At 34.9% G+C, this 14,070-nt stretch overlaps 1 protein-coding gene across 8 annotated transcripts in view; it reads left to right on the forward strand.

The window, feature by feature from the left end:
* red (LysM peptidoglycan-binding domain-containing protein red) overlaps positions 1–13,403 on the forward strand; it is a 147,716-nt gene extending 134,313 nt beyond the window's left edge. For all 8 annotated transcript variants that reach the window (XM_067761226.1, XM_067761228.1, XM_067761229.1 and 5 more), the window contains one exon: positions 3,753–13,403. In XM_067761226.1, the coding sequence (XP_067617327.1) occupies positions 3,753–3,987 (235 nt within the window). In that variant the 3' untranslated portion in view covers positions 3,988–13,403. The remainder of the gene's footprint in view (positions 1–3,752) is intronic.
* The last annotated feature ends 667 nt before the right edge of the window (positions 13,404–14,070 follow it).

Below are 14,070 nucleotides of genomic sequence, written 5' to 3' on the forward strand. Positions count from 1 at the left end.
ATATGTGATCGGACTACTTGAAGCGTATTCGTTGTTGTTGTGTGAACATCATGATGATATACGTCGCCGCGGTGTGGTGGTAGCGCGCTCCGCCTATCACACCGGACGGAATTATTTTATTACATAGGTTCTGGTTTTTAATAAGGTATTCCGTTTGGTCGTTAGTCAAACTTTTGGTAAACACATGGTAACATGTGGACTCAATAATTCTTTATGAGGTCCATGAGGACCTCGATCCTTGGAACGTTTCCAGTGGGTGTAATACACATTCTAAACTACGAGAATCGTAGTACCTATTCAGATGAGCGGCAGTGTATATCAAGGGTCGTGGTTTTTTGCATCCCTATATAATAGAACCAATAAAAATTACAACTTTATTAAAAAAGAAAAACTGAAGTAGAGCATAGAAATGATGGCTGACTCATAACAACATGACAAAGCGGCATAAATTTTACTTAGTTAACGGAGTATTTGCAATATTGAGCTGCCGCAAATTTTCTCCGCCTATGTTATAAAGCCCTGAAATTACTTTCCAAATTGTCATGAATTATATTTCAATTTTTTGGGATTCTCCGAAATGCACAGAACAAGGCCGGTAAACTTAAATTACATCCGTGTATCGGGCAACGCTACATTGCTGCCAAAAATAAATTTGTTTTAAATATTTGTTTTATTTAAAGTTATTACTAAATGAATGTCTTTAGTGCCTCGGGGCAGCTTGAGCGGCGACCATACGGTCATAGTAGTATAGCGTCATCAATCACAAGACGAACAGACTACCTGATTCCCTATCTGCGCTTCGAGGACGATCTTAAGGCCACAATAGAGGTGGACGGTTGGCGCAAGGGTGCTCAAATGGCGATACATGTGTACACAGATGGTTCGAAAGTAGTGGAAGGAGTAGGGTCTGCGGTATACTGTGCTGATCCGGAAATTAACAGATTCTACAGGCTGCCGGATTACTGTAGCGTTTTCCAAGCGGAGATATTAGCCGTAACCAAAGCAGTAGAAACCCTGGAAGAGAATAGCTTAAGCTGCAACCGTGTTAACTTTTATATTGACAGTCAAGCAGCAATTAAGGCAATAATCTCGCATAGCACAGCATCTAAATGCGTGTAAGAGTGTAAACACTCTCTGGAGAGAATCGGGACAGGGAGAAGCATACATCTATATTGGGTCCCAGGGCATTTGGGAATAGATGGGAATGAAAAAGCGGACGAACTAGCTAAAAAGGGCGCATCCCTTAAAGATTGCTCCGTAGACGTCCCAATTAGACTGGGCGAGATTAAGCGAAGGCGAGAGGTGCACGTGATCGACCAAGCAGGAAAGGCGTGGGTTCAAGCGCGGGGCTGTAAAGTGTTGAAGATTATGTATATGACTTACAACCTTAGGCTAACAAAGTTGCTTCTATCATTAAAAAGAGAGGACTGTAGACTCATGAAGAGTATGCTGACTGGACACTGCCTTCTGGCGTCACATGCTTTTAAATTAGGCTTGGTCAGTGATAGCAGATGTAGGAAGTGCGGGCTGGAGGAGAAAACGATCGAGCATGTTCTGTGCTCGTGTCCTGCGCTTGACAGGCTAATAGCGTTTACTTTTCTGAAATAAATTGTTCTCTAAGTAAATTTTCAACATTTATAGTGCATGCAAATAACATAAATGGCTACCCCGTGTATTAGCTGATTTTCACAAACGCGCTGTCAATGATAATAAAAATTCATTAGCAATTATTTCCTTCATTTCAATTTTCTTCGCCTAAAAATATGTGAAGTTACGAAAATAAATTGTCACAATCAGCTAGTTTAGCAGAGTTGCACTGCCACACCGCCATTTTATGCAGGGTAAACGTGTAACGCTTTTGCGTTGCGAGCAGGCAACAATTTTCACAAAAGAACGAAATACCCCGTAAAGGCGTTACCTGCTTTTTAGAATAGAACAAAATATATTTACAACCCTTGCGCGGCGTACAGAAAGCGTAACACTTTTGCCAGAAAAGAAAACGCTATAAGACTCCAGCTATTAGGAGTGATACAGCGGTCAGATCTACAAGCAGCAAGTGGCTTAAGTCCTAGGAAGCCTCTAGTATTTGCCAAGAGGACGGAGTTATTTTATAACGTAGGTCCTGGTTCTTGATAAGGTTTTTCAGTTCGGTCGTTAAAACAAACTTCTGGTAACACTACGGACTCATTCAGTCTATGTGAGGTCCTCATGGACCGGCCAGTTCAACCTAACCTAACCTATTACTAATTTCTTTGGGTCCTTCCCTACCCTGTGTTTCCAACACTAGAAGGATACTCAATTCGATAATTACTTTCTCATGGCCCTATTTCCATGCCCATTATCAAGTCTCTTCGGTGGATATTTCTCACTACGTGAGGGATGTTAAGAAAAATTGTACCCTAAAGTCTGCAGTGTGTGGAGGCTGCAAGGGCATGCCAATGTTGGCAGGGCAAATAATGTGTGTAGAAAGGGGTTGCCGCTGCCACAACGGGTATGAGAATTCTCACGCCTAGTGGCAAACCTGCAGAACTACAGGGCAACGAATTTCGTTTGATTACACCGCGTTACACACATTCTGTCCTATGAACCAAATATACTTTTTCGGAAAGGGGGAAAAAAATAAAAATACACATGTATCGGCGATTTTCATATACACGTCAGAATTTTTCTTTATGTATAAAGTATAAAGTTCGTCTGTCCGCCTGTGTGAACGACTTTGGATCGATTTTTAACCCTTTTTCCGTGATTTAAATGGACCTGAATTTTTGCAGGCAGACTCGCGGAAATGTCTGTATCACGTCAAATACAAAAAAATATATTTTTATCAATTTTCAGATTTTCCTGTTTTTTTTTTTATTTTATTCCACTTTTTTCAGCATAACTTGAAGGGACTCCAAATTCTGAGTCGGGTACAGCATTCTTTCTCAGATGAAATATATAGAAATACGTTTTCGCACAACAGAACTTAAAACAATTGTCAAAGTATACGTCGGCCTAGTAGCGCAACTGTCAGCTGATCGGAACAAACACACAAACGGCATAGAGTGTGTTGCATCAAACAATAACTTAAACGAATTTAAATGATGCAATATTGATTGTGCAATTCAATGTGTGTAAGTGTTGTAAAATAAACAGTTTAATGTTAGAAAGTTACTATTGATAAACTACAAATATATGGAGTAGGATGGGTCGAAAAACAATTTTTTTTTTCGAAACGCTTTAGTAGTTTAAAAATTTGGAGTCCCTCCAAGTTATGCCGAAAAAAGTGAAACATTTTTTTTTTAATTCAGGAAAATCTGAGAACAAAAATAAAAAAGATAAAAATCTATTTTTTTTTAAGTTTGACGTGATACAGACATTTCCACGAGTCTGCCTGCAAAAATTTAGCTCGATTGGATCACAGAAAAAGGGTTAAAAATCCAAAGTCTTACACACAGGTAGACATACGGACACTACGACCTTTATACTTTATACATAAAAAAGAAATTCGGACGTGTATATGAAAATCGCCGATACACGTGTATTTTTATTTTTTCTCGCCTTTCCGAAAAAGTATATTTGGTTCATAGGGCAGAAAGAACTAAAGCTCGTTTTTGTAACGCAGTGTTATATCTTGGTAGTTTGTCCTCATTTCATGCAAAACGACAATCAGTTTTTTTTGTTTTGATTAAGAATATTCATTTATATGATGACGATACATAAACCTTTTTTGCTTACTAAGAAATTTGGTGTTTATATATTTTCAATTATAGAATGATAACCAGCCAGAGTGATAACGATCTGTTCGTTACCACCGATTTTGTACAACACAGACGTAGCAACCATTTAAATAATTCGTACAAGACGAATCGGCAAAATCATCAGCGACATAGCTCTAACGGCAGCACATCGGATACAGCACAGCTTTTGAATACCACTCAAACACGACATGTACAAAAATCACTAAAACGACTGGAAAAGCAGCAAGATGAATTTTTCGAATTGTAGCACATATACATAAAGAATGAAACTATACGAAACCCTTTGAATGCCGCTATTAGAATTATTAGTATTAGTTTTAATAAAAAAAGAAGTTTTGGTAACGAAAATATGCAGGCCTGTTCTGAATTCCGACTCGTTTTGAAAAGTAAAACGAGGCTGATTGCAAGTCGATTTCTTTTTGGTGTTCTCAATTCCGATTGAAACAAATCGATTTGAAGTTCAAATCGTTTTCATTTCAAGTCGATAATCAAGCGAAACAGCTGTTTTGGTTTTAGTTAAATTCAAATTTTGCAACCATTTGAACAAAATGAAAGAACCATGGTTTTCGGAAATGCAGAGGCAAGAAGACGTGCAATTGTGCATAAAAATCGCAAAAATCGATCGATCGAAATTGAGAACACAGTTTCCTTTCGACCAGAATCGCTTTGTTTAGCTTGGAAAATTTTTGATAGGAATTTTCAAATTAAGATTTGTTATACTAAATAAACAAATAGTCCAGCAAAAAATTGTTATAAATCTTCCAAATAAAATGAATAATTTAATAAAACTTATTTGTGGGAAAAATAATGTAATTATCGGTGCTTAATAGGCTAATTACTTTCGATTCCGACTGCTCAAAGACAAAACTTTTCAAATCGACCAAGTCTGATCGGAATCGATATTCAGAACACCAATCCCTTTCAATTCCGAATAAATTGGTCGGAATCGAAATTCAGAACAGGCCCGATAATATACATGCCTGCAATATTTCTATATTTTTATTCGTAAGTAGTACGAAAACTAATATTTCGTGAGAGAAAAAATATAGCACTAAATAAAAATCACGAGCTTTTATATTTAAAATCAAGGCGAATTTGGCAACATGTGTTGTTATTCCATCAGCTAATTGCTTATTCTCGATATTTTTCATACAACGCCTTGGTACAACAATATGTCAGTTAAACGAAATCAATGCTTATTTTATTTTGACTTTACATTCTTTTGCTCGGCGAATTGGATTGAAATCGCTTTGGCACCACTTTGTATCCATTCGCCTTGATATCAATTTTTCGAAATTGCTCATTATCAATTCAAATTTATACAAGGTAGGGGCAAAGCGAATTCAACCCAATTCGGCGTTCAGAAGAATGTCAAGTCAAAAGAAAATTAGCATTGATTTCGATTAACTGATATCTTGTTGTACCAAGGCAGAAGAAATCAGCTAATCGGTTAAGATTCCCTTGTACTGAATTCGCCTCGGCTCATCATATGTGACCCAGCCTATGAAAAGGTGTCTTATGACTCAAAAACAGAAGAGCACAAACGTCCTGAAGAAATGAATTGTTTATCTTAAACAGCTGTTTCTCGCAATTTCTTTTTTTGAGTCATAAGCCACCTTTTCATAGACCGGCTCACATATACTTTTTTGAAAAATGTAAAAAACTTTTCTGCTGGACACTTGCCTAATACCGAAAAATGTGTGTAAACTTAAAAGTATTTGATTTACATTATTTGACGTACAGTGTAAGAAGCACTTCGGGAACAAATTTGTGGTAACTCACAGTTTCGTGTTATAAATAAATTTGCATTATTTCGAAATATGAAAAATAAATTCGTGTTAAAGTTAAAACAAAATGTATGTTAATGAAATATCGTCTAGTTGAAGGTATTTCATATACAGAGTGGTATTATCTAGCTAAAAATGTCATAAGTTATTTTTGTATAGCCCTACTCATGAGTAGTACAACAAAAAAAATTTGACAGCGCCCATAATCTGGTCGTGAAATTGAAAGTAGTAGTGATGAAACATTTTCAGTAATGCAATGTGCGGTAAAAAGTCCAACTCGATATATCTCCACATTGGAAAAGGGAATTCGAAAGAAAGGCTAAAGGAAATGGATAATGAAAAGTAGAGGAAGTTGTAGGAAATCATTACTGGGATTTACGAGCTTGTACCTTAATGGTGGTTGCTACCGGAACGTACCGGACTTATATCCCGCAAATAAACAACCGTGCGTCATGCGGTGCGCCCCTTGTGTCTGTTTTGAAGGGGAAAAATCGTTAGGAATATATAATTACATATATAAAAATTAATGATACTGAAAAATAATCAATCACCCTTATTGTCATTGTCGTCGTCGTCACTGAACGACGACGACTCACGACGACGTGTTAAATTCGGTATTGCCGTCGTCGTTTTCGATAACTATTGATGACTATCGACACATCTTTGGTATTGGCTAAGCAAATTTGCTGTCGTCGTCGCCCTCACCCGACACCGTTTTTGTCGACGCTGTTTTTACTGACGACAGAAGGAAACTCTGTAAGTAAAACATTTATTTTTTAATAAATTAAATATACAAACATGTAATATGCATTGTTTTTTTAGATATTCAAAATGAAAATAACGAGTGCGGAAGAATTCGAGGTTCTTCTAGCTGGGCTATAAAAAATCGGAGTTATTTCTGATTTTTTTTCTATTGAGTCTTAAGTCCTCTTTGTTATTTTCGTCAATAGAGCTCGCACTACTGTCATAATAAAACATTTTTGTAAAATCTTGAAATGAAATATTTAAAGAAATCTTAAATCGCGAAAAAAGATACAGAAATAGTAAAAAAATCGAACAGCTGCAAGCTTAGCCAATACCGATTTGATGTCGAAGTGACGACGACGTCGATACGATGGGATGTCGACTGAAAAACGACGACAATGACAATAAGGGTGAATGTTGCAGAAAAAATTCGGAAGCAACACTTCAAGTTATGAGGGTGAATATTGTCAAATGCGACTCCATTTTGTAATATTGACTTAACCTGTTTTGTTTTATTGCATCATGCCTCTATTCTAAGGGTGAATGCAAACAATTTAGTTGTATTTTTTTTTATGAATAAAGATCAGTCAAATTTTTTGATGTTAGTAAAAATTCTAAAAAGTTGTTTAAAAGAAAAAAAAAATTAAAACTAGTGTATAGTACACATCGAGCAAAATAAGTCCAGCAAATAAGTTTGATATGACTAAAGTTTCCAACACTTCAAAACAAAAAAAATGGCAAAGCCGCTCTTAAGTTTTTCAACTTAAGCTTTTAAATTTAGCACAAAAATTCTTTCAAGGCATATTTGAAGTGGAAATCTGTTACTTCTTAAGAACAAAATTTTTATAACAAAAAATTTTAAAAATCTTTAGGAAGTTAAAGAATTCCGCAACAAGTCTAGATTTTTTTAACGAAACACGTGCAGGTCAATGTAATGACAGAATAAGAAAAATGTACAGCTACTTGTAAGGATATAGAAGGACTATATAGAACATATTTTATATATACAATAATATATGTAATACATTTAAAATGTAGTATATACATATAATATGTAGGCATGTTGAGAAAACTGTTCTAAAAATTAAGAATGTAAACGGCAAAAGCTTAAATGTAATTACATGCATGAGGAAAGCCTTCAGCTCATCAAATTGTTACTTAGCAGCTGAACGAAAAATTTAAGAAATTAAGCCATAACCATAACTAATAAGTTGCTGAAAATGTAACACAGCAAACATTCGGAGTCATAAAGGAAGCAAAAAAGAGTAAACCAGAGTGTTTATGCTCATTATCAGCACGTTTTGGAGTCAGATATGAAAGCAATTCCCTTCTTGTAATGGCCATCTGATATGAGCCTAATTTCATTTATTACACTATGCGACCAAATCAACTTTTTTTCTGGGTATTGGACGAAACCCACTTTTTTGTAGAGATTGAGGCTTAAATATACAAAGTACTATCTCCGTTTTTCGAAGTTAGCCTCCAAAAAAATAGATATCGGCTTTCGAAGTTCGAAGTTCTACATTTCGAAATTAAATTTTTTTTGTTAACGCGTTCAGCAAATTAAAAAAGTAAAAATGTGGTCGTGGTCCGCTCTTTTCCCTTATTTGAATGGCTGAATTCTTTTTTGAGAAATTTAGTGTAACAGCTGTTATACGAGGTGAAAAGCCAGATAATATCATGATAGTAACACTACTACTTTCATGTGTGTACATACTCCCCACTGGAATTGCTCGTACAGTAATTTTTCAAAAAAAGAATTCAGCCATTCAAATAAAAGAAAAAGGCGGACCACGACCACATTCTTACTTTTTTAATTTGCTGAACGCACTAATAAAAAAAAAAATTCGAAATGTAGAATCTCGAACTTCGAAAGCCGATATCTATTTTTTGGAGGCTAACTTCGAAAAACGGAGATAGTACTTTCTTTACTTAAGCCCCTACATCTCTACAAAAAAGTGGGTTTGGTCCAATACCCATCCGGCTGTTGCACAGTATTATATGAGCCTGAATATGATTTATAAAAGACATAGTGACGTCATATACAGCTCATTTTCGACACAGTTTGCACTCCGAAAAACTCCCTTTTGAAGCTTTTCGGAGCCATTTATGAATCTTACACGTCTTATACATACATATATTCCATTTTAGTTTTCAAATTACATATTTTTTACATTCGGAAAGTGCTACTAAAATTAGGGAAGCATATACGAAGCGTTTTGCTTGGAACAATGTTGTTATGGAAAAGGTGCAAATCTCCATATGTACGTCATACTGAGGAGGCAGTTATACAGCGCAAATCCATTAAAAATGTGTGGAGCACTTACGCTTCTGAAAAGTAATGATTTGGCACTTCCAGCAACAATAAATTGCATAAACAATATTTCCATGTTAAACAGGAAATTATCTAACCAATGATGTATATTAGGGTGGGTCTATTTGTATGGACGAAAGTTAACCGATGTCGCGCCATGGATTTTTCGATAGGATTTGGGCTCAGGAAAAAAAGTTCCACTACGCATACCCAAAAAAATAATTTTCGAGCCTGCGAAATTCCATTTTTTTTTTTACTTGTTTTCGACTTTGATTTTTAAGTTTTTTTCCATGATCTACTAAAAAAAATTTCATGTATACCCTGTCCGACCCAAAAATGTCCGCTGAAAACGATGGCGATAACAGTTTAAAAAAAAAATAAATACATTTTTTTTAGTAGGTCATGAAAAAAACCTTAAAAATCAAAGTCAAAAAAATGAGTTTCGCAGGATCGAAAATTATTTTTTTTTTTTGGGTATGCGTAGTGGAACTTTTTTTCCTGAGCCCAAATCGTATCGAAAAATCGATGACGCGATATCGATTAATGAATCGACCCAGTCTAATGTACATATTCAACTTTTATTTATATTATTCACACATGTGAATATGAATATTTCTTCCAAACTTGCTTTATTAAATGTAAATTCTGAGCATACGTCTTATAATTTTCATCACATCGGAGTCATAAAAGAGTTCTACATAATCATATTTCTGATTCTCATATTTAACACATAATTTGGATTCGTTTCGTGCTCCTTATTTATGAGAGCTCCGAGAATGTTTGAGGGAAAGTTTCTAGTTTTACTGCAGATGAATTGAGGTTTAATGTATTATAATCTTTTATATAATCGATTTGGTATAAATATTTAAGGTCTTTCGACATTAAGATATTCTACTACATACATATATATTCATTTGTGAAAAAATGGTATAAATATTTATATACTATCTATAAAAAAATTTGAATGTTACACTAACGCTTTTACCGTTACACTGAAGATGCTTTATGTATTGCACTTAAATTTTATTGCCAACAAAAGCCGTTGATAAATTAAGCAAACCATAGTTAATAAAAAATATGCAAATAAATATGTAATATTAAAATTTGATTTTAAATAATGCAATAAGGTTTATAATGCAAATATTTTTGTTAAAATAATGTGTCGTAAATTATATGGATAACTTTTAACTAGTTTTAAGAGTTTATATGAAAATATACTATATACATACAAAAATGTGTGTATAGGCATTAAAATAACAATGTAAATACATACCTACTTCTTTATAGTATTTATGAATTAAATTAAATGTATGCTTTATTTATACATTATCTGATATTTTAGATGATTTCAAAGAGCGATACCTTTATACCTTTATATTTTACTTTCTATCATCGTCTGCACTTAATGTGGAGTATATTAACTATATTAAAATAATGTATTGTTTTTATTTTTGACAAACAAATAATGAAGTTTTTCTTATTGTGTTTAGAATTTATAAATAGTGAGGCAGTTCACAAGGTATCCTATTCGCCGTATGTATGAGCTATGCTTCAATCATAAGGAATCTATAAAAGGTGATGGCAAAGCGAATTCAACCAATTGGCCATGCAGAAGAATGTCAAATGATTGATTTCGATTAACTGACGTATTGTTATACGGAAGCGTTTTATGGAAAATTAGCAGTCAGCTGTTCGGATAGCAACACCTGTAGCCAGTTTCTGTAACCTTTCGTTATAATAACGAACGATTTGCTATCGCAAGGCTCGTATCGCTTTCGATATGAAAAGTGTCCCCATTGCCACTTTTTTATTGGCTTTCATAATTTCCACCAGTGTCACCTTCTGATTTTTTGAAAATTTTCCACTTCTGGTTTTTTTCGATAAAATAAAAAATTAATTGGAAAACAAAAAATCCAAATCAGTTACAAACAAACAAACCTAACTCATTTTCTTTTTACCGTATGTATACTATCATGACCTTCGGAGCTAGTGATATGAATATCGCAAGAATTATCGAAAATACATACTCACCTCACCACTCATACAGAAACACTTCCTTGCGATAACCATGAATCAGGGTTGCATTTTGCGATATAATTCGTATCGTAGGGATACAGAAACGGGCTAGTAGTACAGAATTCGCTTTGACTTCAATCAAGGCGAATTTAGTACCAATTGTTGTTATCTCAACAAGTGTTTGCTTCTTCTTTATTATTATTCGTACAATGTCTTGTACAACAATCCTCACGGTCCAATGAACAGTGCTCCAGACACCGATAAAAATTTAACATGCAAAAGCAACAACAAATTGATTCATACATATGTATCATATTGTTGTTGCATTTGCATGTTAAAGTTTAATCGGTATCTGGATCACTGTTCATTGGAACGCGAGGAATATGTCAGTTCATCGAAATCAATGAACAATTTCTTTTGAGTTGATATTCTTCTGCTCTGCGAATTGGTTGAAATCGCTTTCCCATCACCTTGTATAGATTCGCCTTTATTGATAAACATGAAAACAATTTAAATATTAAAATTTTACATGAATACGATACTCTTGTGAATTGCCCAAGTGAAAAATTATTAGTTCGAAATTTTTGCTTTCCTTGCAGTTTTTTTTTCTTATATTCATGATTGTTGCTGGAGTTTATTTTTGAGTTGATGTTCGTTAAAAAAATCAAACAGCACAAGCTCGGTACTAATAAAAACTAACGTTAGTACGAAGTATTCATGAAGTTTTTATTTTATTTTTCCAGGGCAGAGCGCATTGAAAGCCTCGAAGTTAGTGGCGGACTTTAATCAGCACTACAACTCCTACCGTCTAAGTATCATTTCCCCCCGGTACTACCGTCAGTTATTCCCTCGGGAGGCTGTGTTGAGCACCCTGCTCTACGTCCGTTGGGGTCAAGTATTCTCCGATTTATTCCAGCCCTTGCTAACAATGAAGCGCTTCCTAAAACTGTGTGTTTTACCTATGTATATGTATTTAGCTCACCAAATTTTTGTTTCATGGTGTTGTATATTGCATTGCATCGGTATTGACCTGGCGTGTGTCGCAATGATTCAGATTCACTGTAGGGAAGCGTGTTCGGACGGTCGAAGGGGCCTTGTCTCCGGTCCGCGCCTACGCTGCTATTCGTTCTTGGAAGTTGGGATATCAACTTGTTTTGCCATTGAGGGTGTTGTTTTCTAAATACTTTTTTTCGTTTATATGTTTTTCTTATTTTTTTGTTTTCAATATTTTTAACATTTTTTTTTATTTTGTTTATTTTTTTATTCCCAATATGAGTATGTAACCACTCACTTGTCGCTAGTTGCCCCGGTTGAAGAGACCGTGTCTCCAATCCGTGCTCAATCAATATATTTGGAGTAATTGCTTCCTAACTTTTACGTCGTTATTTTGAAGAAGCCTTATCTCGAATCAGTAGATCAGCCTTTACTAAATCACTTCTTCCTGGCTTCTTCCGCGGTTGGTACGATTGGAGAGGCCATGTCTCCAATCCGTACGAATATATTACGCAGATACGCCATAGTTGGACCTTGGACATTCAAAAAATACATGGCAAACATCTGCTGCTTCACCCTCACAATGGTCCCATATGTTATTATCCTCGTGTTTGAAACGGTGGAGATACTCCTAGAAGCATCCATGCCCGGTTAGGAACTGGGTGAGGTAGATATCCAATTTGTCGTGCTTTCGTGGCAGCCAGCGTTTCAAGATGGGAATGCACCGATATTTCCAGCAACTCTTTGTCGACTTATTCCATTTCCTCTGTTTCGCATACTAATTTCTTCTGTTTCATTTGCCATTATGTCGATCGGATACATTTCCGTTATTACTAGCGCTGCTTCGTCAGATACCGGTTTAAAAGCACTACAATCTCGGAGCGCGCACAGGCGGTATGTTGACTTAAGGCCGCGGAAACATGACAAGATAAAGTTTCTTGTGTAACCATGCGATTAAAAATAGAGAAAACTAATGTTTTTGAAATTATGAGCCCTCGTCCACAGTTTGAAATTCAAACAACAATAGTCAATACCTCATACATCGACATAAACCCAATAACTCGCGGACCACAGGCGTAGTACATAATTCTTGGCTCTACTCGTTTTCCCACTCTAAATGTTTTTGAGAAAGTAGGATTTCGGTCATACTTCAATTACGCTCATAATTTACTTCTTATATGACACTTTTCGGAGTCATTTTTATGCGTTCTATAATGGATTAAAATTTCCCCGTTCAGAGGGATTTTAGACGCTAGGGGGTAGCATCTTGGGAAGACTTCTTGCAGAGTATACATACATATGTATATTATAATTGAAATTAATTTTGAACAGACATTTTTTTGAAATCAAATATGAATATCTGTTCTGAAGTTGCTTTGTTTGCTGAATGCTCTTGGCATACGACTCAAATTTTTCATCATATCCGAGTCATAAAAGTTACCTATAACGGTTATAGTTTCAGCTTTGGTTTCATTCCTTGATTAACGGACCCCTAAACCTTTTATTAGTGTTTCTTAGCTGTCTACTACTTTTTCAATTGAGTTGTTTCATTTATTTCTCTTTTTAGGTTTTCATAGTTCTATTTACTTATTTTTTCCTTTTCTTTCGTGTGCATTTTTTTAAAAGCAAATAAATAAAGTTGTATATGCATACTTATAAGTCTTTCATGGTTCCTCTACTCGTACCTTAATTATCTCATGCATGATTTCTTAGAACTAGATAGGCGAAGCTAAAAAATATTATATAAAATTCTAATATTAATACTTGAAAATTTATAATTTAAAAAGTTAAATAAAAATAGTAAAACAATATTTACTTTTTTAATATAATGAGAAGATGCATGGGACAGTGGATTCGTTCTAGAGGTAATAATTTTTCGAAAGCGATTTCTTTTCGGAACCGGTTGCTTTTATGGTACTCAAAATAGTTAGCAACTCTTAAAAAACAGTCCCGAAAATAAAAACTAAAATGGGCCAAAATAATATCGAAGTGGTTACGAAATAATAATGAAATCATAGCTAAGTTATCTCGAAATCATCCTAAATTGCTTCCGAAATAGTCGCGGAAACAATCCTGAGGTTATCCCTAGATAAACACGGGTGCAAAGACTGAAACTATTTTTTAAATATTATGTCGAAATGGTTCAAAAATTATTTTAACAAAAAAAAGCAATATATATACATATATATGTATATATATAAAAAAAGGAAATCTTGCATGATTTAAGAGATATAGGAAAATTTAGGCGATGGGTCATTGTGTACCGCCAAATTCTCATTTTTGCCTTGAAGGGTTAATGATGGAACTTTATGTAACATTGTGGATTAATCTGGAAGTAGGTACTGTGGCGAATGTTGACATCACTTGGCTGTTAGTAAATAATCACGCAACAACAAAAGAATGAAGCAGCCATTCTTATATACATGCCCACATTAAAGCTAGCAACACTTATGTAGAAGGCGAGGAAGAGATATCT

This window comes from Eurosta solidaginis, chromosome 1, assembly GCF_040869045.1.
Source record: "Eurosta solidaginis isolate ZX-2024a chromosome 1, ASM4086904v1, whole genome shotgun sequence".
In the NCBI taxonomy this organism is placed as follows: Eukaryota; Metazoa; Arthropoda; class Insecta; order Diptera; family Tephritidae; genus Eurosta; species Eurosta solidaginis.